At 68.5% G+C, this 25,285-nt stretch overlaps 2 protein-coding genes across 2 annotated transcripts; one reads left to right on the top strand and one right to left on the bottom strand.

The window, feature by feature from the left end:
* Positions 1-1,642: 1,642 nt before the first annotated feature.
* NR1D1 (nuclear receptor subfamily 1 group D member 1) lies at positions 1,643-8,770 on the bottom strand. Its single transcript, XM_068166972.1, is given in 12 exon segments — positions 1,643-2,401; positions 2,828-3,038; positions 3,907-4,092; positions 4,231-4,341; positions 4,343-4,384; positions 4,386-4,487; positions 4,489-4,557; positions 4,559-4,698; positions 5,222-5,366; positions 5,466-5,554; positions 5,644-5,979; positions 8,618-8,770. Coding segments are annotated over 12 exon segments (1,659 nt in total). The 5' UTR covers positions 8,646-8,770; the 3' UTR covers positions 1,643-2,201.
* A 6,459-nt stretch (positions 8,771-15,229) lies between these two features.
* On the top strand, positions 15,230-25,076 carry MSL1 (MSL complex subunit 1). Its single transcript, XM_068166973.1, has 8 exons — positions 15,230-16,381; positions 19,760-19,983; positions 21,032-21,420; positions 22,338-22,402; positions 22,673-22,740; positions 23,035-23,159; positions 23,252-23,324; positions 23,455-25,076. Exons 1-8 carry the CDS (start codon positions 15,767-15,769, stop codon positions 23,543-23,545), a joined length of 1,650 nt encoding a protein of 549 aa, XP_068023074.1. The 5' UTR covers positions 15,230-15,766; the 3' UTR covers positions 23,546-25,076.
* Positions 25,077-25,285: the final 209 nt, after the last annotated feature.

Raw genomic sequence — 25,285 nt, 5'->3', positions numbered from 1 at the left:
CCTGTGCCATGCCACACCGGTGCAGTGCCCATGGTACAGCCATATGGTGCCAGTACTGGTGCCATGGCTATGCCATGCTGGAGCAGTGCCCATGGTATGGCCATATCATGCTGTGCCAGTGCCAGTGCCATGGCTGTGCCATGCTGGAGCAGTGCCCATGGTACGGCCATGTGGTGCCAGTACTGGTGCCATGGCCGTGCCATGCTGGAGCAGTGCCCATGGTACGGCCATATGGTGCCAGTACTGGTGCCATGGCCATGCCATGCTGGAGCAGTGCCCATGGTACAGCCATATGGTGCCAGTGCTGGTGCCATGGCCATGCCATGCTGGAGCAGTGCCCATGGTACGGCCATATGGTGCCAGTACCGGTGCCATGGCCATGCCATGCTGGAGCAGTGCCCATGGTACAGCCATATGGTGCCAGTGCCGGTGCCATGGCCGTGCCATGCTGGAGCAGTGCCCATGGTATGGCCATATGGTGCCAGTACCAGTGCCATGGCCATGCCATGCTGGAGCAGTGCCCATGGTACAGCCATATGGTGCCAGTGCCGGTGCCATGGCCATGCCATGCTGGAGCAGTGCCCATGGTACGGCCATATCATGCTGTGCCAGTACCGGTGCCATGGCCGTGCCATGCTGGAGCAGTGTCTGTGCCGTGCCCACATGGTGGCCATGCTGTGCCAGTGCCGCAGCCAAGCGGTGCCGGTGCCGTGGCCACGCATGGTGGCACAGCGCTGGTGCCACGGCCGTGCCCCCGTGTCCCTAGGCACAATGCGTGGTGCCAGGTGCTGCCCGCTCCCTGCCCCCCTGCCAGGGCAGAGCTGTTGCAGGATGTGTCTCAAGCAGCAAACGTGACCCCCCCCCCCCCTTGCCCCCTTGCTCTGTAGCCGGGGCATGTGCCCCCCCAGCTGGCAGCACGATGCCCTGGGGTGGCACAGCCCCCTCTTGCCCTGCCCCGTGGCCAGCACCCCCTTGCCCTCACACCGCCCTGCGCCCCCCGGGCCGTGCCCTCCTGTCTCGCGTCGCCATCGCACGTCCAGCGTCGGCCCCAGCTTCACCTAGAGGTGGCACAACCGGTGCCCCCCCTCCTCCCCTCTCTCTCTCTGCCACCTCCCCCCGGGCCACCCCCCTGTCCCCCATCCCCACATCCCCTCTCTACCCCCCCCCCCCCCCTCAGCCCCCTCCTCCCCCCCCCCCCAAGCACATACCTCATGGCTCCCGGAGCTGCCCCTGCTTGGGGCCGCGTCGAGCCCAGCTGGCACAGCTTGGCACGCCCTGGCACGGCCTGGCGCGGGGTCCCCCCGACTATGCATGGTGCCGCGGGGGGGGTGGGGTGGTGGTGGGGGCAAGGGGGGGTGGGGATGGGGGATGGGGAGGTGGGGAGTTGGAGGCGGGGTAAAGGGAGCGGCGGGGGGGATGTCCGCGGCCGGCGTCGCTGAATGTAGGGCGCGGGATGGGGAGGGGGAGCGGTGCGGGGAAGGGGCCGGGGGGGGAAGTGGGGTCCGGGAGGGGGTGGGAGGGGGGGGTCGGGGCGCGGTGGGGGCGGGGGCGGGGGAGCCGCTGAGCTCCGTGACAATCACAAGTCTGTGACGTGCGAATTTCAACCCTTTTGTGTTTTGGTCAGGATTTTAAAAGAAAGATATTTTTATGGTAATTGTTGCTGGTCTATTTTACTACATATTTATGTAATAAATATATGATGAAAAAAAAATAATCATCATCCTCCTCCTCCTCATCCGGACCCCCCCCCCTGCCTCGCCCCGGCCCCCCCCCCCCGAACCCACCCTCGCCCCTCACCACCCCACCCCCAGCTGGGCTGGAGCCGGCGGCCTCTTGCCTTCCTCTGCTGGCTGCCGGAGTCGAGGGGAGGGGGCGGGGGGTGTGGGGGGGGTGGGGGGGAGAGGAGGGGGGGCAGAGCGCTGCCAGCGGAGCCATGGGGGCTGGCACCCGACTTGGGGAAGGGAGGTCCTGGCATCTCGGTGCCCGCTTTTGGAGGAGGTGCATGTCCCCCCCCTATTTATCCCCCCCCCACCACTGCAGGAGTCCGGTGGGCACCGTGGGGTTCGTGCTGTCCCTTGGATTTGGTGGGGGTGGGGGTGGGGGGTTGTGTGTGTGTCCCCCCACCCGCGGTGCTATGTACAGGGGTGGCGGTGGGTGCGGGGTGGGCAAGGTGGGGGGGTGGGCTGGGGTCCGTGGGGGCCCTACTGGGCGTCGATGCGGAAGGAGAGCAACTTCTCGGAGTGGAGGTTGTTGAGGGTGCGCAGGTCCGGCAGCTTCAGCAGCAGCTTGGTGAACCTGGAGGTCTCGGCCGGGTGAGTCTTCAGCACCAGCGCCCGCAGGGCACGGATCAGGGTCTCCTGCAGCTGCTCCACCGACGCCGTGTCCTCCATCCCCGAGCGGTCTGCGGGCACCGGCGGGGGAGGGCATCAGCAGGCAGGTCGTAACCCACCCAGCCCCCAGAGTCAGCCTCTGCTCCTCAGCGCCCTCGATCTCCACATCGGCGCCGCTCTCTGCCCCGACTCTCCACATCCCCTCCAGCCTCCAGCCCCACTCTCTACACCCCCCCCCAGCCTCCAGCCTCACTCTCCACATCCCCCCCAGCCTCCAGCCCCACTCTCCACATGCCCCCCTAGCCTCCAGCCCCACTCTCCACATCACCCCCAGCCTCCAGCCCCACTCTCCACATCCCCCCCCAGCCTCCAGCCCCACTCTCCCCGTACCCCCCAGCCTCCACCCCCACTCTCCACATCCCCCCCCAGCCTCCAGCCCCACTCTCCACATCCCCTCCAGCCCCAACCTCCCCCCCCGGCCCGACCCCGGCTCCCACCTGCCGACACCAGCACGACGGCGGTGAAGAGCCCAAGCTCTTCGTCGCTGAGCTGCAGGGCGCTGAGCTTCTCGCTGAACTCGAACATGGAGCTGAGCAGGTCGCCCATGCCCATGCCCCACAGCTCCTCCAGGCTGTACTTCGTCCTGCTCATGAAGGTCACTGTCTGCTCCTTCACGTCGAAGAGCGAAGCGAAGCGAACCATCAGCACCTGTGGCACAGGTGGCATCAGTGCCACGCCGAGGGGCACAGTGCCACGGGGGGCATCCTGCAACGCTGATGGCCACTGTGCCATGCCAAGGGTCATCCTGCACCCCTGTGTTCTACAGTGTGATGCCAAGGGGCACTGTGCCACGAGGGGCATCCTGCAACGCTGAGGTACCACACAAAGCCAAGGGGCACAGTGCCACGGGGGGCATCCTGCAACGCTGAGCTCCCATGCAAAGCCAAGGGGCACTGTGCCACGAGGGGCAATCCTGCAATGCTGTTGGCCACTGTGCCATGCCAAGGGTCATCCTGCACCCCTGTGTTCTACAGTGCGATGCCAAGGGGCACTGTGCCACCAGGGGCATCCTGCAATGCCGTGGGCTACCCTGCCATGGGGCACAGCGCTGAGCCATGGAGCACCCTGCAATGCCATTCTCCTTGCCATGCCTCTTCTGCTGCTGGGCACTGCAATGCCATGATGCACCACACAGTGGCATGCTCTATGCCACAGCTCCACGCCATGGGTCACTGTGCAATGCCATGGGGCTCTGTGTCAGAGCAGGGGGGGCACTGTGCCAGGCTGTGGGGCCTTACGCAGCGCTGTTGGTCACTGGACAATGCCCCTGGGGCTCCATGCTGTGCTCTGGGGCACTGTGCAACGCCACCAGAAGGGAGAAGTGCTGAAGGGGCACCGTGCCCATGCTCTGGGGCTCCATGCCAGCAGCCAGGAATCAACACAGCGTTACAAAGCTCCACGCTGATCCGTGGGGCACAAGGCAATGCCGTGGGGTTTTATGCCGGCCCGCAGGGCACCATGCTGGGCTACGGTGGCACCGTGCCCTCTATTGAGCCTTTGCTGGCCCAGGACATACCTCGAAGGTGCCAGCCTTGAGCAGGGTGACCTGGTCGTGCTGGGAGAGGGCCTGGAAACCGGGAATGTGCTTGGCGAACTCAACGACCTCTCGGACGGCAGGGGTGAAGCTGAGGGAGAAATCCTCCCAGATCTCCTGCACCGAGCGCCCGCTGCGGCCGGGCAGGTGGCTGTTCATGGGGCAGGCCTGCGGGCGATGGCACGGCTCAGCCGGGCACCGCGGGGCTCCCCCGGCCCCGCCACCCGCGGCACGGCCAAGGCGATTACTGCGATTAGCGGCTAAAAATAGCCGGGAACGGGGAGCGGGAGCCTCCGGGGCGCTCACCGGCAGGACGTCCTTGCTGCCGCGGGGCCAGGGGCAGCCCCGCACCGGGGGCTCGGGGTAGGTGGGGGGACAGAGCCGGGGTTCAGGGGGGCCGGGGGCCCAAGCGGGGGGTCGCGTCCCAGCGCAGGAGGCCGCCGTCGCAGGCCGGGGGGGGGTCCCAGCTTGTCGTGCGCGTAGACGAAGATCTCCTTGTGTGCCTTGGCCACCTGCGCGATGACGTCCTCGGTGGCCCCCCCGGGGCTGGGCGAGCGGGGGGGGGGTCAGCTGCTGGGGGAACTGCGAGAAGCAGGCAGCGGGGGCGAGCGGTGGGGGGCCGGGGGGGCGGTGGCGGTGCGCGGCCCCCGCCCGGGGCTGGACCTTCGCCGGGGCTGGGCATGGCCGGTGGGACGCTGCCCATGCTCATGGCGCTCTGCATCTCCGCCAGCATTCGCTGCTTCTCCCGCTTGGGGATGCGCCCGAAGCGCACCGCTGTGGGGACACTGCTGTTAGTGGGGAGACTGGGGGCAAGCTGACAGCCTCCCCGCCCCAGTCGTGCAGGATGAGGGGCTGGGGGCCGCGGGGAACGTGGCCGCATCCCTACGACCCCTGCTGGGAGGAGATTTACAGCCCTGAGTACGGGGAGACTGCGTCCTAGGAGGGGACAAGGAGCACGGAAGGGACCCAGACCCGGAGGGGACAAAACGCCTCAAGCATCAAGGGATCCATGCCAGGAGGGGACAGTGAGCCCTGAGCATGGGGGGGGGGGACACAGTCCTGGATGCGAAAAAGATCCCTGAGCGCCGAGGGACCAATCCTGAGAGGGCACAAAGAGCCCTGAGCAAGAGGGGGACCCGTCCGAGGAGGGAACATCAGAGCTTCGAGCGCGGCAGGGGACCTGTCCCAGGGGAGCTGGGCGCAGGATCGCGCCCCTTGAGGGGCTGCAGAGCACTGGAGGTGCGTTCCCTGGCTCGGGGGTCGGGGGGGGTCGGCGGGGGTGCGTGGCCGGGCTCACCGTCGCGGGACATGCCAACCAGCAGGCACTTCTTGAAGCGGCACTGCTGGCAGCGGTTGCGGTTGATGCGGACGATGGAGCAGTTCTCGTTCTTGAGGCACTTCTTGTACTGAATGTTCTGCTGGATGCTGCGGCGGAAGAAGCCCTGCAGGGGTGGGATAGGAGGTGTCACTTGGGTGTGTCCCCCCCCCACACAAATGCACTTGCGGGGGGGAGGGCTCAGGGTCACCCCAGCCCCCGGTACCTTGCAGCCTTCGCACGCGTGGACGCCGTAGTGGAAGCCGGAGGCGACGTCCCCGCAGACTTTGCAGAGCAGCACCATCCCGTTCAGCTCTGCGGAGGGAGAGGGCTGAGCAGGGCCCTGGGGTGCCCCCCACCAGAGGCAAGGGACCACCTGCCGCCCCCTCGCCCACCCCACTCACTGGTGACGGTGCTGCCGGTTTTGCTGGGAGAGCTGCGGCGCCGCTCATCTGCGGGGACCTGCTGCACCCCGGGGAAGTTCACTGAGGCGCCGTATGACGAGGAGGAGGAGGAGGAGGAGGAGGAGGAAGAAGGGGAAGCATCCTCATGGTGGGCCAGCGAGCCCCCGCCGTAGGCACGGGAATCCTGAAGGGAGCCGGTGGGCGATGGGGGAAAGTAGGTAGGGAAGGGCTGGGAGCCGGACTGGGAGCTGCTGTTGGAGCTGTCGCTGCAGAGCGAGACAGGGCTGGTGCGGCTGGGCGAGGTGCCACTGGAGCCCACGTAGCTGATCACACCGCCTGTGGGCACAGCAGCGAGGCCACGCATGCACCGAGCTGCACGGGGCTCGGCTCCCCCTGCCAGAGAGGGCACCCCTGGGGTGGGCACCGCGGCCCCGGGTGCGGTGTGCTCGGGGAAGCAGCCCGGATGCATCCCGCACCCAGGGGTGTCCCGCGGCCGTGGCCACACATGCACCCTGAGTCAGGCACCACACCCCGCCGGCTGCCACGGGTGCCAGCTCCACGTGGGACAGGGACAGGCGGGTCACTGGGGTGCGTGCCGGCTGGGGACACGGGCACAGCACCCCGGAAACACCCGTGGGAAGAATGTGGGCTGGGAACGCACCGGAGGCGTAACCGGGAGGTCACGGCAGCTACACCTGCCAGCTCCAGCCCCGTGCCCGTGGCTCGGCCCCGCTCCCAGCCCCACAAATCCAGACGGAACCCCACAGCCCTCCCGCCCCCAGCGCCAGGCGGAGTCACAGTGCAGCCCCCTCAGTTAGGGGGATCTGGAGCAAAGAGCAGAGCCTGGGGGAAGCTCTGTGCGTAGGAACCCCACAAGAATGGGGAGCACCCCGCGGTGCTGAGCCCACAGGTAGCGCTGTGAGAGGTCACGGCCCCCTCCCCCAGTTGCCCCCCGCCTTCACCACACGGGGCAGCAGCACCGGGACACGTGGGAGGGGAGGCTGGGGACACACAGGATCTCCGGGGCCATGTGTCTCCCGCCGCACACGGTCCCGCTGGCACAGATGCTGCGCGCCGGAGCCAGCCTGCCACCAACCCCCCCTCACCCAGCCACCGCCAAAGGGGGTCACCGAATCGGGGACAGTGGGCCTGGGAGCTCCAGCTGTTGAGATACCATAACGCTGGAAGGCTCCCCCCTGCCCAAGCCCCATCTTGGAGGGGGAGATCTGGACATACCTAGAGGGACACTAAGAGGTCTGGGAGGGTTTTGGGGGTGGTTTGAGGTGGATCTAGAGGGGGGCTGAGCAGTTTTAGCAATGATCGAGGGGGGGGGGTGGGGTGTCTGAGGGACCTGAAGGGTCCAGAGGAGATTGGAGGTATCCTATGGGGGATACTCCACAGTGGGTCTGGAGGTCCTGAGTGGGAGTCTGGCGGTTCGGGTCTGGAAGGTCCTAGAGGGAGGATGGGTTTCTTGGGGGGGGGCTTGGGGTACCCTGGGGTTAGTCTGGGGGCCCAGTGGGGGTCCTGGGAGCTTTGAGAGGGTGGGAATCCCCCCAGAGGATTGCACCAGGACGCAGAGATCAGCCTCGACCGCACAGCGCCCAAAATCCTGGAGGGGAACCCCCTCAAACCAGCCGCCCGGCAGCTCCCCCCCCCCTCCCAACAACAAGCTCAGGCGGCCTCACGCCGCCGCCCCACGTGCTCCATCCGCACGTGGCCTGGCTCGGCCCCGCCCCTTCACGCTTTGCTCCGCCCCCTTGGCAGCCCATTGGTTCCCCCGTGAGGCTCCGCCCCTTCGCGTTACCCCGGAGATAGCGCGCGCGCTGCGCCCCCCCCGACCACCCTCCCCGCCCGTCAGACAGGAGCGCGAGCGCTTCCGGGTGTGGCGTCATGGGGGGGAGGGGGGGGCAGCGATGACGTCATCTGGCGGCCAATGGGCGGGGGCGGGGCGGGGCTGCGGGGAAAACAAACCCCGCACGTGGCAGCGGCGGGGAGGGGGACACGTGCCGGGGGGGACACGGGGACACCGCCCCCGTTCACACACACACACCCCCCCCGGCCCTGCCCGGTGCGCGTCCCCGCGCGGGGCGCCCCGGAATGCGCGTTCCCCCCCCCCGCCGCCCACGGAATGCCCGGTCCCCGCTGCGCCGCTCCCGGTGCGCGTCCCTCCCGTCCCGCTGCCCCGGGACACCCCGGGACAGGCGCGTTCCGCTCCGGTGCTGGTGCCCGGGACACCCCAAGGCGCCGATACCGGTTCTCCCCCTTCGTACCCCCCGGGACACCCTGGTGCCCGTGTCCAGGACATTCCGGTGCACCGATCTGGGTCCCCATTCTTCCTACCCCCAGGAACATCCCGGTTACGGTGTCTCGGACACTCTGGTCCCGGTGCTGAGGACATTCCGGTGCACCGATCTCTGCCCTCATCCTTCCTACCCCTAGGGACACTCCGGTCCCGGTGTCCCTGACACTGCAGTCCCTCTGTCCCGGCCGCCCCGGTACACTGCCCCCAATCCTCACTCTTTCTACTCCCGGGGACAACTCGGTCTCGCTGTCCGGGACACCGCGGTGCAGCGCCCCCGGTTCCTACTCCCGACGTTCAGGACTCCCCGGTTTCCCATTTCCATCCTTCCCACCCCGGCGACCGGAGCTCCCCGGTACCGGTGTCGAGGTCGCCCCGATGCCAGCGCGTATCCCACCCCGGCCCCGCTGCCCGGTCCTTACCCCGCTATGCAGGACCGCCCGGTCCCGGTAGGAAGGAGCCCCGTTCCGGGATGCGGTCCCGGCGCGCATCCTGCCCGGTGGGGTGTGCAGGACCCTCCGGTCCCGATGTCCGGACCCCTCCAACTCGCGGTCTCTGCGCGCAGCCCCCTTCGCTGCTGTCCCCGGTGCACTGACCCCCGTCTCCGGTCGCTCGGGATCGCTCCCGGTGCCGCGGGGATGGGGAAGGGAGGGGTGTCTCCAGCGGGGCACTGACCTGTGCTGCCGGTCTCGGGGGCGGCCATCCTTTGGGGGGACCGGGGAGGGGGGGGGGATTACGGGAAACGGCTCCACCGAGCCTCCCGCAGCCAGAGCCGGAGCCGCGCCGAGCCGTGCCGCGCCGCCGCCCGGTGAGTGCTGTTGTGCGTCCGCCGCCCGCCCCGCCGCCCGCCCGGCACCGGCCGCGGCTGCGCACTGGGCCGCACGCGGCGCCGCCGCCTCCCCCATGTGATTCCCGGGGAGAGCCTCGTGCCCCAGTGACACACTTTCCGCCGGCGGAGAGCCCGGGCACAACGGGGACCCCCGCGGCAGGGCCGCCTGGCACCCGCGGGAACCGGCGCTGGGACCTGCCGCTGCAGCGGGACCAGTCCCCGCGCTGCGGACCCCCTGCACGGGCAGCTGTCACCCGACTCGGTGCCATCCCTCAGGGACGCTTGGGCACCGCTGGCACCCAGCACAGCATCGCCCCTGCGGGTGGCACAGCGAAGCAGGGCACTGTCCCCTGCGCCGGGGACACCGGGGGGGCATCTGTCACCCGGCTCAGCGTGGTCCCTGCACTGGGAACACCTCAGCAGGGCCCTGTCCCCTGCGCTGGGGACGACCCGGCACGACAGCTGGCACCCCAACCACCCGCGTGGCACTGTCCCCTGTGCCAGCGACACTGGGCACCCCTGTCACCTTGCACAGCAGAGTCTCTGCACCGGGAGCACCCAAGTATGGCACTGTCCCCTGGTGCAGTGCTTGGCATCCCTGGCACCTTTCACAGCTCTGTCTCCTGCCCTGGGGATACTTGGGTGCAGCCCTGGCATCACTGTCACCTTGCACTGTCCCTTGCACTAGGGACTCCTGAGCATGGCACTGTCTCTTGCCCTGGGGACACCCAGGCACAGCCCTGGCATGCCTGGCATGCTGCACACCACCATTCCCTGGGGACACCTTGTCACCCATGCCACCTAGTACAGCACGGTCCCCACACTGACTCCCAAGTGCCCCTGGCACCCTGCATGGCACCATACCTCCCCCCGGGGGACACCCAGACACAGTGTGGCACCAGCACCACAAGCCCCTCAGGGATGCCCGCGCACAGCACAGCCCCAGCACACAGCATGGCACAGCCAGACCACCTGCACACCCCCATGCCCCCTGTCCCTAGTGCCACCGTGGAAACGAGCTGCCCACGGCGGGTACCCGGTGTGGCACGTGCCTGGCAGCCACTGCCAGCCTGGCCCCGCTCCCGGCTGCCGCAGGAGCTGCGGTGATGTGCTGTGCCCGGTGTCGTGGTGCCAGGGCAGAGCTACCGAGCAGATCTGGGTCGCGGCAGCGGGGCCAGAGAGGAAGGTTTCTGGGGTGCCAGCACCCTCCTGGGTGCCACGTGCCGGATGCTGCCCTGGCTGCCTGCCAGGAGAAGGTGCAGAGCACGGAGATGCCAGCGCCGGGAAACCCTCGCAGCTAATCCCACGGGAGGGGAGATCTCGGGCATCGCGACCGTGTCAGGAGCCTGCAGGGTGCCCGGCGGGGGGGCACACTGCAGCTCTGCACCCTGAACACTGCCCGGTGCCAGCCCCCTGCGGGTATGTGAGGCTGTCCCTCAGCTGGGACCCCCCCCGCCCCCCCTCCGAGATCCCTGCTGGGTGCTGTTTGTGGGATGCCCTATGGCACTGGGGTGGGCACCCCCTAAGATGTGCCCCCAGCCTGAGTCACCGTGCGGTTGAGCAGTGCCATGGCCCTGCTGCAGCTGGCACCTCCAGCAGGGAGAAACCCCAGAGGCTCCCGGAAGGATGTGTGGGGCCAGGCTGGCATCGGAGCCAGGGGATCCGTGGAGATGCTGGCCCCGGGGCAGGGGGGCCTCGCTGCTGCCACTTGCCAGCAGCGCAGCCGTGCCCAGCCGTGCCCAGGCTGTCCCAAGTGTGCAGGTGGCACCAGCCCCTGGTGGTGCCTCGTTCTACTCCTGGCACGTTCCTGGGCAGCAGCAATTTGCTATGACTCAATCACTCATCTTGGTACGGAAAACAACCCCGCACCTGGCACACGGCAGGCAGCTGGCACCGCACAGGGATGCTCAGCTGGATCCTGCTGCTCCCAGATGCCTGGGGAGGGCACAGGGCTGGGAGAGGCACTGCAGATCCTCTGGCATCCCACCACGGGCTCCTGCTGTGGGACCGGGACCCTGGCACAGCAGGTTAATTTGAGGGGGCTGTGAGCAGGGTCCCCAGGCTGGGCACTGCCAGGACACCCTGGCATCAGGATGGTGACACTGCCTGGGGACAGTCTGTGGGCAGAGGGTTGGGGGTGAGGGTGCCACCAAAGCCGCCAGGACAGTGGGGTGCTGAAGCTGGGCATGTACCCACTGTGCCCAGTGCAGGACCCTCACAGCCCCGTGACTGTGCCCTGGGGGACACCCCGTGGTTCCCTATGCCCCCCAGACATGGCAGTCCCCATGCCAACCAGTCCATGGCACAGACGGGACACCTCGACACCCCCCCCCCAAGGTCATCAACTGCCAGGCGAACCCTGCCCGGCAGCAGTGGGGGCACACACATCACCTCATGCCCTGTCCCCAGCGCCGCCCCTGTAACCCGCTGTGCCCACGCCCCGTGCCATACCCCCCTGACCGCCCCCCTCCCTTTGCCATCCCCTGGCCCCCCCTACTTCCCCACCGACCCAGAGGGGGCTGCGCCCAGGCAGCAGCGACCCCGCCGCCCGCGGGGGGTCAAGGGGGCAGCCTCAGCCTCAGCTCGGCGGTGCCAGGCGGCGGGCGCGAGGGCCGGCGGCCGCGTGCCCCGGTGCCCGGGGTGCCAGCGGCGCTGTGCGGCGGTGCCACGTGATGGGCGCTCCGCTGCCACCGAGCGCCTGCGTGAGAGGATTTATTTTTACCCGGGGCTGGCAGCGCTGTTTACCTTGCTGCACCTTTTCCAGGAAAAAAAAAAGGGGGGGAGGGGGGAGGAGGGGGGCTGGGGGTTTGCTCCTGCCTGGCACCCACCCCCACCCCGCCCCTCCTCAAACTCATGCCGGGCACGGGGGGCTCTGGCAGGGCGCAGACCCCCACCCCAGCAGTGCAACCCGGGCAACCCCCACCCTCCCCCCGGGCTCGGCCACCCCCCAAACCCGCTGTGGGGCTGCAGCATCCCCGCGGGGTGAGGACGCTGGCACAGGGTCCCGGTGCCACCCCGGGGGGGCGGACGTCGTGCCTCAGTTTCCCCACCCACTGATGTGATGCTTTTGGGGGAGCAACCAGACATGCCACCCTGCTTGGGGGGGGAGGGGCAGGTAGGCACCCCCGAGTCCCCTTTTTACCCCCAGTGGGTCGAAGTGATGGTGGTGGGTGGGAGGGTCGGGGGGGCAGGAGCCCCGCGGTGGCTTCGGGGGTGATTCCCTGCTCCGTGCTGAAGCGCAGGAGCAGCCTTGGCTCACCCGCGGCTCCCGGCCCGGGCCAAGGGCTGGGCGCTGCCAGGGCCTGGCCTCGCCTTGGCCCTCCCCACGGAACGGGAGAAAATGAAAAATCAGGTAAACAAGACAGGCTTTGGGGGGCGGGGGGGGGGGGGGCGTGGGCACCCCACGCGGCGTGGGGGCTGCCCACGATCCCCCCAGCACCCTGGGATGAGATGGACTTTGGTTGGGGGTCAGAGATGCCAAGGAGGTGCAGGGTCTGGGGAGCAGGGGGAGGACGCAGGGGAGCAGGGAAGAGCAGGATCTGGGGGTGCAGAGACCTGGGGGGGTGCAGGACGTAAAGAATTTAGGGGTGAAGGCACCTCGGGAGGGGGCAAGGTGCAAGGTATAGGGGTGCTGGCACCCCAGGAGGGTGCAGGGACCCCAGAAGGGTGCAGGGGTGCAGGGTTTTGGGATGCAAGGACCCCAAGGGGGGTGCAGGGTTTTGGGGTGCAAGGACTCCAAGGGAGGTGCAGGGTCTGGAGGTTAACAGGGACCCCAAGGTCGGGGCAGGGACCCAGAGCTCAGGGGTGCAGGAGGGGTGCGGGAGTGGTGCGGGAGGGGTGCGGGGAGCCCTGGTGCGCCCACCACGGGGGGTGGTCTGGGAAACCCCAGGACGGGTGGGGCTGCAGGGTGGGGCTGCAGCAGCTCTGCCCCCCACCTCGCTGCACCCCACTTGGCTGCAGCCCCACAGCCCTCAGGGGCTGCTGTTTGTGTTCCTGCTGCAGCGTCACGGCCCCCCCCCACCCCCCGGCCCCTCCCTCCCCCCGGATTCCTGGAGCCCGCAGCGGGCAGGGGCACCTCCGGGGGGAGGTGGTCACAGAGCTGCCTTCAGCCCCCCCAGCCATGCCCAGCGGGGATCCCCTTCCCCTCTCCCACACCTCCCCACTCCCAGATTTTACCACCCCCCCCCCCCCGCAGCCCCGACCCACTGCACCCGAAGAAACCTCTAGCAAGGGGCAAACAGGGCGGGCTAGGGGGCACGGGGCAGGTTGGCACCGGCGTTAACCCATGTGAGCGGGTGCCCCCCGCCCCCCTGACTGCTGCAGGCTGCCGGGCTGGGTGCAGGGAGCCCTTCCTGCATCCCGGGAGCTGGCAGCGGCGTCACGTGGCGCTGGCATGTGAGCGCTGCTCCATTTTTAGCCCTGGCAGCCTCCGTGCCCTGCTGCAGAGCCATGTGCGGGCGGCCGCCCGGCTGGCACGTGGGCCCTGCCGCAGCGGGGACGCGCCACCGGGAACCCCCCCCCCTCCCCAAGACCCCTACCCCCCCCCCCCTTTGCTGCCCGCCCAGCCCAGCCCACCCACGGCCGAGCGTCCGTTCTTGCCCACGCGTGTCCCGGGCAGCGTGGGAAGGTTGTCCCCCTAAGGGGCTCGGCGTGACAAAACGGCACAGAGGGGCTTCCCCCCCTCCCCTCCACCCGTGCCACGCTGGCAGTGCTACCACCCCACAGCGTGGGGGAGCCTGCCACTCGTGGGTGCAGGGGTGTTTCCCTTCCTTCCCCTCCCCTCCCCTCCCCCTCCAATGCAGGCTCTGCGCTGAGGCACGTCCCCCACGTGTCCCCTGCGCGGCCCCGGCACGTGCCACGCGTGAACCCTCTGTGGCCCCGTGTGCTGCGTGTGTGTGTGTGGGGAAGTTGTTCAGTACTCTTGGGGGGGGGGGAGCAATGCTGTGAGCAGGGCTGTGGGGGGGGGGGTGTTCATACATGTGCATGTTGTGTGCATGCATGGTCATATGTGTGCACCAGGGCTGCAGGAAGTGGGGGGTATAGGGGGGAGGGAGGGAGCATGCAGGGGTTGCAATAGTTTGCTGCAGAGGGGGTGTTCACGTGTGCCTGTGTGTGCATGCATGTGCAGCATATATGTGTGCATGCATGTGCATATATGTGTGCATGCATGTGCGTATATGTGTGCATGCATGTGCATCTATGTGTGCTTGTGTGCCTGCGTGCATGCATGTGCATATATGTGTGCATGCATGTGCATCTATGTGTGCATGCATGTGCATATATGTGTACTTGTGTGCCTGCGTGCATGCATGTGCATATATGTGTGCATGCATGTGCATCTATGTGTGCATGCATGTGCATCTATGTGTGCTTGTGTGCCTGCGTGCATGCATGTGCATATATGTGTGCCTGCATGTGCATATACGTGTGCTTTTGTGCCTGCGTGCATGTGTGTGCTTGTGTGTGCATGCATGTGCATATAAGTGTGCTTGTGTGCCTGTGTGCATGCGTGTGCATATATGTGTGCATGCGTGTGCATATATGTGTGCCTGCATGCATGCATGTGCTTATGTGTGCATGCATGTGCATCTATGTGTGCTTGTGTGCCTGCGTGCATGCATGTGCTTGTGTGTGCATTAAGGCTGCAGCACAGGCAAGCACATGCAGTGCCTTGCTGCAGGGTGCGTGCGTTCATGCATGTGCATGCATACGTGTGCATGCATGTGTGCACCGGGGGCCTGCGTGCAGGGCTGCTGCAGCGCCTTGCGGCAGGGCGTGCGTGTTCATGTGTGTTTGAGCATGTGCACGCGTGCGTGCGTGCGTGTGCATGCTGAAGCTGCAGCAGGGCGGGGGTGTGCACGGGGGGCCCGCAGTGCCTTGCTGCAGGGGTGTGTGTCCACATGTACATGCATGTCCCTATGCATACATGCCCGTGTGCACGCATGCGCATGCTGCAGCCGAGGCACAGGGCAGGGGTGCGCAGGGGGGGCTGCGGCGCCTTGCTGCAGGGCTGTGTACACGCGTGTGCATTGCATGCGTGTGCATGCTGGGGCTGCAGCCCCGGGGCAGGCCCCGCGCGAGGGCTGTGTGCAGAGCTCTCTGTGTGTGTATGGGGGGGGGGGCTACGGCCCCCGTGGGAAGGGCGTACACACGGGAAAGGGGTGCAGACCCCACGGGGGGGGGAGTGCCTGTACGCGGGTGGGGGGGCTGCAGCCCCGCGGGAGTACTGCCGAAGCCAGACCCACGTAGGGCAAACCCCCCCCCCCCGCGGCGCGGCCTCCCCACAGCATGGGGGCATCGTGGCCGTGGGTCACAGCCCTGCCTTCCGTCGGGGCAGGGGCTCCCGGCTGGGCTCCCCCTAAGGCGTGGGGCAGGGCCGAGACCAAATGGACTCCGGAGGGCGGCGGGACGCGGCGTGGGGCGTGGGGGACACCACGGGATCCGGGCGCGCTCCGGGCGGAGCCGCCGCGCTCGGGAGCCACCGGGCGGCTGCGCCTCGGTACTGCCGGCGCGGGAGCGGCCTCGGCCTCGGCTCCACGCAGGACCGGCGTGTCCAGCTCACCCCACGTCCCGGGTGGGTAAGCGACCCCCCCGGTGCGTCCCGTCGGCAGACCGGCGCCGCCGCGCACACCCCGGGGTCCCGGCTCCCCCACCAAACGCCGCTGCCGGCGCATGCGCACCGAGCCCGGTTTAAAGGTAACCGGGGGCCGCCGCGCGGCCTCGGCCTCGACCTGCCCCCGGTACCGACCCCGCACGCCCCGCGTGGATCGGTCCCGCGTGGGTCCCGTCTCGGGGGCGGCGGGAGGGGAGGGGGTAGCCCCTGCCCGGCGTGTCCCGGGGCGGGGGGATGCGCGGCGCTGATGGCGGCGAGGCCCCACCGCCGCTCCCCCCCCCCGCCCTCCGCCTCCCCTCCCGCTCCGCGCAGCCGGTGGCGGCGGCCGCCGCAGCGGTAACGGCGCGGTAACGGCGCGGCGCGGTAACGGTGGGCCGCGGCCATGAGGTCTACCGCCTTCCGGGCGGCCGAACCGCCACGGGGGGGGGTGCAGGAGGAAGAGGAGGAGGAGGAGGAGGAGGAGGGCACCACCGCCCCGCACCGCCCGCCGCCCCGCCGGCCCCGGGAGCCGCCGCCGCTGGGGGCACACAAGGGCCGCGGCGGCGGCGGGGTGGTGGCGGCGGCGGCGGCCCCGGAGCAGCAGCAGCAGCAGCAGCAGCACCGGCAGCAGCAACAGCAGCAGCAGCAGCAGCGCTGGGCCGGGCCGGTGCCTGTGCCGCTGGCCGGGGGCAAGCAGGCTGGGCCGGGGGATGCCGGCGCTCGGCCGCGCTTCCAAACGGGGCTACCCCTGCGAGGCAGCGGGGAAGGAGCGGCGGGGCCGCGGCACACCGAAGCGGGGCCTCCTCTCCCTCTTCTTCCTCCCCCGCCGGTGTCCGCCGAGAGCAAGTGGAAGAGCGGCCCGCGGCGAGGCGGCATGGGGGCCGGCGGCGGCTCGCCGGGGCAGGCGGCCTGCCTGCGGCAGATCCTGCTGCTGCAGCTGGACCTCATCGAGCAGCAGCAGCAGCAGCTGCAGGCCAAGGAGCGGCAGATCGAGGAGCTCAAGGCCGAGCGGGACACGGTACGGCGGGGGGCAGTGGGGAGGGGGGGGGGGAAGGAAGGCGGCACGGAAGGGGTTAACCTCCCGCCCCGCGTCCGTGTGTGGTTCCCTACCCCACACGGGGGTTAGTTCCCACCCCCCTCTCCCCCATCAAGGTTGGTGATCCCCACCGTGGGCAGTGTGCCCCCCCCTCAACCCAACCCATGGGGTTACCCCCCCCCCCCCCCCCCCCAGTGCTGGTGACACCCCTCTTAGGGTCAGAGTGTGGTACCCAACCCCCCCGTTGGGGTTGGTCCCCCCCATCAAGATCGGTGACCCCCACCGTGGGCAGTGTGCCCCCCCCTCAACCCAACCCATGGGGTTACCCCCCCCCCCCCCAGTGCTGGTGACACCCCTCTTAGGGTCAGAGTGTGGTACCCAACCCCCCCGTTGGGGTTGGTCCCCCCCATCAAGATCGGTGACCCCCACCGTGGGCAGTGTGCCCCTCCCCAAACTATGGGGTTCCCCCCTCCCCAGTGTTGGTGACACCCCCCTAGGGTCAGTGTGTGTGTGTCCATTTCCCCCCCCCCCGGGGTTACCTCCACCCAGGGTCAATGCGCCCCACGCACACATCCAGGGGTTCCCCCCCCTCCCCCGATGTTTCTGACCCCCAACAGGTAAGCAGTGCCCTCCACCCACCCCCCAGCTTCCCCGTGGCACCCAAAGGGTTAACGCCCCCCCCCCCCGTGTAGGGGTTAACGCCCCCCCGCCACGTGGGTTTCCCCCTCCTTGTGGCTAACGGATTCCCCCCGTGGCACCCCAGGGGTTAATGCTTCTCCTTGGCGGTTAATTCCCCCCCCCCCCCCCAGCACCCCAGAAGTTAATGCTTCCCTCCCCCCCATCACTGGGGGGCTGTTGAGACCCCCTTGAGGGGGCATCAATGCTCTTCCCAACACACTCAGGGGTTTTATACTCCCTTCTCCTCTCCCCCCCAAGATTAACTTCTTAGGGGGGCAATAACTGCCGCCCTCCCCTCCCCCCCCCCCCCCGGCATCGCAGTGATGCCCGGGGGGGGGGGGCCTTGCTGGTCGGTGCCCCCCCACTCAGACAAAGGCCGTCGGGGGGCAGGGTGCTTGGCGGGGGCACAAAGCCCCGGGGCGGGGCGGGCCGGTGGGGGTTAACGGGCCGCCGCCCGTCGCCATGGCAGCCGGCCCCGGGGCGGGGGGGCCGTTAAAGAACCCGCGGCCCCTGCGCGCCCCGACGCGCGGGGGTTAACTTAAAGGGGCCGCGGCCCCGGCAGGCCGGCGGTGGGCACGGCCACGCGTGGGGACCCTCCCCGACCCCCCCCCCCCCCCTTCCCGAGAGGGGACTGTCCCTCCTGCCGGAGTTTGGGCTCCCCCCCCGCCCCGGCCACCAAACCCCAGGTCTGCTTGCCCTGCACCCCCTGAGTTTTGGGGGCCCCCACTCCCCATAGCTGTTCCAAGGCTGCTTCCCTTCAGCTTTGGGAGGAGTGTCCCCAACCACCCACCCACCTAGCGCCCCCCCGCGGTTGTCTCCTTTGCCCCATGCATATCGGGGGGGGCCCAGCCCGGGCACCGCATTGTGCCCCTCGGGCATGGGGCAGTGCCCTGCCCGCGCTGCAGCCTCTCCGTGCCCTGCCTGCGTTGTGACCCAGTGCCGTGCCCGCGCTGCCCCGCGCCTTGGCACACGCTTGCCTGCCAGCCTGTGTGCCCGCCGCCGTCCCCACGGAGCGTGCCAAGGGGCCGCGCTGGCACTGCCCAGTGGTGGTCCCGGGGGCAGCCCCGGGGGCGGCCCCGGTAGTGGCCCCGGGGGCGGAGGGCAGGCCTGGCCCACGTGGTGCAGCCAGCGAGGCTGCGTCCCCGCCGTGTGCGGAGGCCTCCAGCAGGGAGGAGCTGCAGCGGGGAAGCTGCAACCCTGCTGCACCCCCCCCGGGCGCCCTCCCGGGCGGCTGCAGCTGCAGGGCTGCACCAGGCAGCCGGGACCCCAGGCGGGCAAACAGGGAGTGGGAGCTGCCCCCAGCTCTTGTGCCCCCCTCCCGCCTCCAGCCATGTCCCTGGGTGCTGCTGGGACCCCCCCGTGGCTCTTTGCCAAACGGACACCCCCCACCCCCCCCCCCCAAACGGCTGCAGCTCGCCGGTGCTGGGGACGGGGGAGGGGTGGGGGACCGAGGGCAGGAGTCACTGAGCTGGGGGCTGGATCCCAAACCCGATTACAAAGGCTCCCTGCCCCCTCTCCCTGGATGTCTGGGGAGGATGCAGCAGAGGTGGAGACCCCCAGACTGCTCCCCAGAACGTGGAGCTTGCAGCTGGCTGCAGCCGTGGGGCCCCGTGGCCATTTTGTGCTGCTTGGACATCTTGGCTCCTGCCTGCTGCTGCTGTGCTTCAAGTGTCCAGGCTGTGATGCCCACAGTGCCCAGCGCTGGCTCCTGGCCCTGCCCTCACCCTCCCGTCCCCTCTGGGAGGGCTGGCATCAGCCATGGCACTCCTGGCATCAGCCATGGCACCCTGGCATGCCAGCAAGCCTGCTGAGCCGGAGTGTCAACAGCCCAGGCACTGTTTAAGGGCTCCTCACAAACCTTCTCCTGCACCCCAAGCCAGGAAGTTGCCAGCTTAATGCCAGGATGGGCACAGTTTGCTGCAGGCAGGGCATTGTAGCAGGGTGGCACCGATCCTGCACCTTGTGTGACAGCTGTGCCACAGCGCTTGTGCCAGTGGGTGGTGGCTCAGCTGTGGCTGCTGCCAGTCAGCTCTTTGCTGGGGTGTAGCCTTGCTGCCAAAGGGATGTGCACAAGGCTGGGCACCAGGCAGGGCAGTGCATGGGCTGGGCACCATGAGGGCACTGCACAGGCTGGGCACCACGAGGGTACTGCACAGACAGGGCACTGCACAAGCAAGGCACCAGGCAGGCAGGGCACTGCACAGGCTGGGCACCATGAGGGCACTGCACAGGCTGGGCACCACGAGGGTACTGCACAGACAGGGCACTGCACAGGCTGGGCACCAGGCAGGCAGGGCACTGCACAGGCTGGGCACCATGAGGGCACTGCACAGACAGGGCACTGCACAGGCTGGGCACCAGGCAGGCAGGGCACTGCACAGGCTGGGCACCATGAGGGCACTGCACAGGCTGGGCACCACGAGGGTACTGCACAGACAGGGCACGGCACAGGCTGGGCACCACGAGGGCACTGCACAGGCAGGGCAGTGCATGGGCTGGGCACCATGAGGGCACCGCACAGGCTGGGCACCATGCAGGCAGGGCAGTGCATGGGCTGGGCACCAGGAGGGCATCGTACAGGCTGGGCACCATGCAGGCAGCTGCCCATGAAGCAGGGGTGCCCGTGGGGGTTGCCCCCCAGGGCTGTACCCCAGGGGTGAGCCCTGCCCGCTGGCTTGGCAGCTGCTGGCACGCATCGAGCGCATGGAGAGGAGAGTGCAGCTGGTGAAGAAGGACAGCGAGCGGGAGAAGCACCGAATCTACCAGGCCTTCGAGGTGGACGAGAAGCCAGAGGTGGAGGCCTGCGAGAAGCTGCCCCTGGAGTGCCCCCAGGACCTGCTGGAGCCCCCCCCGACCCTGCAGCCCAAGCACTTCCCCTACGGCAGGAACGGCAAAGGGCATAAAAGGTAGGGAGGGTGCCCGGGGGGTGAGGAGGGCACTGCCTCCATGCCTTCAACTCCTCCATCCGTGGGGCTGCCAAGGCCTGGGGCACAGAGCTGCCAGGGCCATGGAGCTGCCAGCGCCTGGGCACAGAGCTGCCAGGGCCATGGAGCTGCCAGGGCCTGGGGCACGGAGCTGCCAGGGCCATGGGGCTGCCAGGGCCTGGGGCACGGAGCTGCCAGGGCCTGGGCACAGAGCTGCCAGGGCCATGGAGCTGCCAGGGCCTGGGGCACAGAGCTGCCAGGGCCAGGGCCATGGAGCTGCCAGGGTCTGGGGCACGGAGCTGCCAGGGCCAAGGGCACAGAGCTGCCAGGGCCAGGGCCATGAAGCTGCCAGGGCCTGGGGCACAGAGCTGCCAGGGCCAGGGCCATGGAGCTGCCAGGGTCTGGGGCACAGAGCTGCCAGGGCCAGGGCCATGGAGCTGCCAGGGCCTGGGGCACGGAGCTGCCAGGGCCTGGGCACAGAGCTGCCAGGGCCATGGAGCTGCCAGGGCCTGGGGCACAGAGCTGCCAGAGCCAGTGCCATGGAGCTGCCAGGGCCTGGGGCACAGAGCTGCCAGGGCCATGGAGCTGCCAGGGCCTGGGGCACAGAGCTGCCAGGGCCAGGGCCATGGAGCTGCCAGGGCCTGGGCACAGAGCTGCCAGGGCCATGGGGCTGCCAGGGCCTGGGGCATGGACCTGCCAGGGCCATGGAGCTGCCAGGGCCTGGGGCACAGAGCTGCCAGGACCTGGGGCATGGACCTGCCAGGGCCATGGAGCTGCCAGGGCCTGGGGCACGGAGCTGCCAGCTCAACCCAGTGAGCTTTGAGCTGCTTGGAGAGGCTGCCTGGCACTGGCAGCACCTCCTCTTGAGCACTGGTTTGGGGAGGCCATGTGAAAGCCTGGCTGAGCAGGGAGGGGGTCCCCAGGCTGCCAGGGAACCCTCCTGGCCGCTTGCCCTGCGGCTGGACCCCGGCAGCTGGCAGCCGGCGGCCGCAGGGCAGGGTGAAGGCTCAGCTCCTCTTCCTCCCCGCAGGAAGCCAACGTTTGGGAGCGGGGAGAGGAAGACTCCTGTCAAGAAGTTGGTCTCTGAGTTCTCCAAAGTGAAGAGCAAAACCCCAAAGCACTCCCCGGGGAAGGAGGACTCCGGCGGCTCCCTGGCCGACAGCGTCTGCAAGCGAGAGCTGCGCAGCCAGGAGCCCCCCGAGAAGCCCAGGCCGCTGCTGGAGACCCCCCTGCGAGCCTCGGCCCTGCCCAAGGGCCCCGGTGCCCACCCCAAGGAGAAAGGCTTCTTGGGCAGCAGCGAGGCAGACGACCTGCCCTACCTGGCCACCACCGAGATGTACCTCTGCCGCTGGCACCAGCCGCCCCCCTCGCCCCTGCCCCTGCGGGAGCCCTCCCCCAAGAAGGAGGAGACTGTAGCAAGTGAGTGGTGGAGAGACCCCCCCACCCCGGGGTGCCAGGGGAGTGCCCTCACAGAGTGCCAGGGCAGTGCCCTCACAGAGTGCCAGGGGAGCCCCCTGCAGTGTGCCAGCCATTGGGGCACAGCTGGAAGGGGGCTCCCGCTGCTAGGGAAGGAGGTTTGGCAGCCTCACCCCAGAGCTGGCAGAGGCCCAGTGGTGGTGGCAAGGTGCAGCCAGTTGTGCCATGCTGGAGGCTCCTCTCATGACGGGGGGGCAGCAGCTCTGGTGCCCGCCGTGGGCTTTCCCAAAGCGCATCTCTGGCTTAACCCTGCTCTGGCATGTGCCAGGCTGCCAGCGTGCCAGGGGCAGCGCACTGGGCAAGGCTGCCAGTTGTGCCCTGCTTTAGCCACCTGTTTTGCCCAGCAGCCTGCACACCCAACCCAGCAGGGGGTGAAGCAACTTCCTGTTGGCAGTTGGGAAATGTGCCCTCGGTCTGTGCCACCATGGCACAGCACAGCTTTGCTCCAGGGGCTCACCCACTGCCCCAGACCTGGTGCCCTCCCTGCTGGCCACCCAATTCTGGGCAGTCTGCTGGGGGTCCTGCAGCGTGGGGAGCAGCAGCAGTGGGTGTGCCAATCACTGGTGCCACTGCTGGAGGCTGTGCTGGGCCCGGAGGGATCCTGGCACAGAGGGATCCTGGCACATCTCTCGGAGTGGCTCAGGTTTGCTGGGCTGGGTGGTGATGAGCTCTGTGCCCCCTGAGGCCCCCTCCTCACCACCTCCCACTGCCCTCAGCTGGCAGCATTGCCCAGCCTGGCTCAGGATGGGGCCGCGAGGGGGCTGAGCTGTGCTGCCCAGGGCAGGGCTGGGCTGGCAGGGAGCTGGCAGGGCTGGGGCAGATGCCAGCGTGGGGTAACAGCTTGGCCTCTGCTCCTGCAGTTCCGTCTTGGAGGGACCATGTCGTGGAGCCCCTGAGAGACCCCAACCCCTCAGACATCCTGGAGGTAGGTTTGGCATCCTGGTGGGCACAGCAGCCATGCCCAGGGCTGCTGGTGGCAGTGCTGGCACCGTCCTGGCTGCAGGAGTGCAGCTCCTGGCGGCGGCTGCGCCGTGAGGCCGCCGCAGGCATCTTGTGCCTTCAACACAAACAGCCTGGCACAGCCTGGCCCTGGGTGGGGAGGGACCAACCCCTCTGTGCCACGGGGGCTCTGGGTGCCAGGTCAGGGCCATGCCAGTGCCAGGTGGGTGACGCTCAACCCTCTGTGTGCTTGCAGAACCTGGATGACAGCGTCTTTGCCAAGCGGCATGCCAAGCTGGAGCTGGATGAGAAACGAAGGAAAAGGTGGGAGCAGAGGGGGTGCTGGTGGCATGGGCTGCCTGGCAGAGGGGGATCTGCACCCCACTCCCCCAGGGAAGGGCCCTGGGGTGCCACCCGTGGGGGATACTCACACACACACACACACACACACACACGATGAGTTCTGATCATCCAAGGCACAGAAGCGCTGCTGGAGCAGGGACGCTCTGGCACCGCTGCCAGCCTGGTGGCACCGGCACGGGCACAGCCCCCTGAGCTGCCCAGCGGGCTGCAGGCTCTGCCTGCTGCTCCTCACTGCCTGCATCTCCTCTTTGCCAGGTGGGACATCCAGCGGATCAGGGAGCAGAGAATCCTGCAGCGGCTGCAGCTCCGAATGTACAAAAGGAAAGGGATTCAGGAGTCGGAGCCTGAAGTTACCTCATTCTTCCCTGAGCCAGATGATGGTGAGGGGCTGGGGGGCTGCTGGGGGGCGGGGAGGAGGGGTGCTGGGGGGGTCGGGCAGGGGGTCGTGTAACGCTCTGGTGTCTGCCCGCAGTGGAAAGTTTGCTCATCACCCCCTACCTGCCTGTGGTTGCCTTCGGCAGGCCCTTACCAAAACTGACCCCACAGTGAGTACCGCGGGCGGGGGGGTGGGGCACAGGGCTGCTGGGCGGTGCCAGGCGCCGCTCCTCTGGCTGGCACCCTCGGCGCTGCCCAGCGGGGGGGCTGCCAGAGCGCTGATGCCAGCTGTGCCCGCAGGAACTTCGAGCTGCCCTGGCTGGACGAGCGCAGCCGCTGCCGGCTGGAGATGCAGAAGAAGCAGACCCCGCACCGGACCTGCCGGAAGTAGCTGCGGCTGGCACCGGGAGCGGAGCCGCGGCTGGCACCGGGAGCAGAGCTGCGGCTGGCACCGGGCGGCGCCGACGCCCGCGGCCCTCTCCTGCCTTCTCCAGGGGTGGCTGCGTTCCCCTGTGCCCCTGGTTTGGTTCTGTTGGGTTTTTGCCACACGTTACTCGGACTTGCCCCCTGCCTGTGCTGGCACCCGCGGCGGGCACCGGGCAGCTGCCGCCGGAGGCTTCCTACCGGCGGGCACGGGCGGGGGGGGGGGCGCGCAGCGGGCAGACCTCAGCCTGCCTGCCCATCCTGCCACTCCCTCGCTGCCCCTGCCCTCCAGCAGCCACCGTTGGGCTTGGTTCGGAGCCAGGAGCGGGAGGGAGGAGAGAGCGGCAGAGCCGGGGCTGCGGAGTGCCACATTTGCCAGCCAAGGAGGCTGCGTCCTGCCAGGACTCTGCCAGCTGCTGCCACCTCGCTGAGTGCGAAAGGAGGACAAAGAGTTTGTGTCTGAGCAGCGTTGGGAGGTGCCAGCGGGCACTGCCAGCCGGCCCCCTCCCCTCCCCTCCCCCCCCCCCCCCCGTGGCCGGTGCCCTTGCCGCGGCGGGGAGCGGGAGCAGCAGGGCCCCCAGCAAGTGCCAGGAAGCCTCTTTTGGGGTTGTGTTGTTTTTTTGCCCCTCTTGAGTTGGCCGCCAAGGAGGCAGAGGAGAGCCCAAACACAAACCTCTTTATTTTGTGAACTAGAAATGCTGAACGCACAACGTGGGGAGGGGGGGGAGGAGGGGAAGGGGGAGGGGAAAGGGGTGGGGGGCGGAGCTTTGGTTTTCTTTTCTTCCTTGTTTTTTTTAAACATAATTTAAAACATTCTGGGGATAGCAAATTGTGTGCCCTAAGCAGTCGAGCTGGGGGGAGAGAGAGCTGGCAGCGCCTCTGCTTCCCTCTGCTGTCCCTTGGGTGCCCCCCCACCCCCCAACCTCCCCCTGCCGCAGTCGGTGCTGGTGCTGCCGGATGGGGTGGGGGAGGGAGCTGCTCCCTGGGGTTAGAGGGGACCCCACTCCCGCTAGGCTCTCCTCGGCCTGCCCTTCTAGAAGCCGAGATTAAAGGGGGAGATCACCACAGGAAACGCTTTTTTGGTTTTATTTTGTATTTTTTGTATCCCCCCCCCCCCCCCCGCCGCCCTCCTCCGAGCTCCGTAGCCCTGTTCCTGCTGCTTCCCCCCCCCACGCCAGCTGCTTTCTGGCACCAAGGGTAACGAGCGGGAGGGAAAACTCGGGGTTAGGAAAGTTTTAAAACGGAAGGAACTCGGTTTAAAAGAGAACCGGGGGGGGGGGGGGGGGGGGGAGCAGGCCGGCGGCAGGGTCTGCCCGGGGGGGTGGTGTGAGCGCCGCCGGGGAGGGCGCCGGGCGCGGACGAGCCCCCCGCTTGCCTTTTGTTTCGGTGGGGGTTTGGGGTTGTTTATTGGTTTGGGTTTTGTTTCTGTTTTTCGTTGGTTTTGCTTTGGTTGGTTGGTTGGTTGTTTTTTTTTTTTACAATAAACGAAGCAAACGGCCGCCGCCTCCCGCCCGCCCGCCCTGCGTCTGACGTCACTTCCGCCTCGTGACGTCAGGCGCGGCGCCCTTCCCGCGCGCCTGCCCTCTGCCGGTGGAGAGGCAGAGAGGGAGAGGGAGGAAGGGAAGGAAGCAGGGCGAGGCCCTGCCGCAAGGGCTGCCGGGACGATGGCTGCGCCGCGCCGCCCTGCCGCGGGGGCCGCCGGGAGGTG

This window comes from Melanerpes formicivorus, unplaced genomic scaffold, assembly GCF_026170545.1.
Source record: "Melanerpes formicivorus ecotype bairdi unplaced genomic scaffold, bMelFor1.0.p_v2 SCAF_112, whole genome shotgun sequence".
In the NCBI taxonomy this organism is placed as follows: Eukaryota; Metazoa; Chordata; class Aves; order Piciformes; family Picidae; genus Melanerpes; species Melanerpes formicivorus.
The sequence above is the reverse complement of the archived record's forward strand: the minus strand, read 5'-3'. Positions and strand labels throughout refer to the sequence as shown.

Excerpts from the sequence above, each read along its gene's own strand:
- MSL1 (XM_068166973.1), top strand. The coding sequence starts at position 15,767 with ATGAGGTCTACCGCCTTCCGGGCGGCCGAACCGCCACGGGGGGGGGTG. Across the intron at positions 21,421-22,337 it reads GAAGGAGGAGACTGTAGCAA|TTCCGTCTTGGAGGGACCAT; the intron begins GTGAGTGGTGGA and ends CTGCTCCTGCAG. Across the intron at positions 23,160-23,251 it reads CTTCCCTGAGCCAGATGATG|TGGAAAGTTTGCTCATCACC; the intron begins GTGAGGGGCTGG and ends GTCTGCCCGCAG.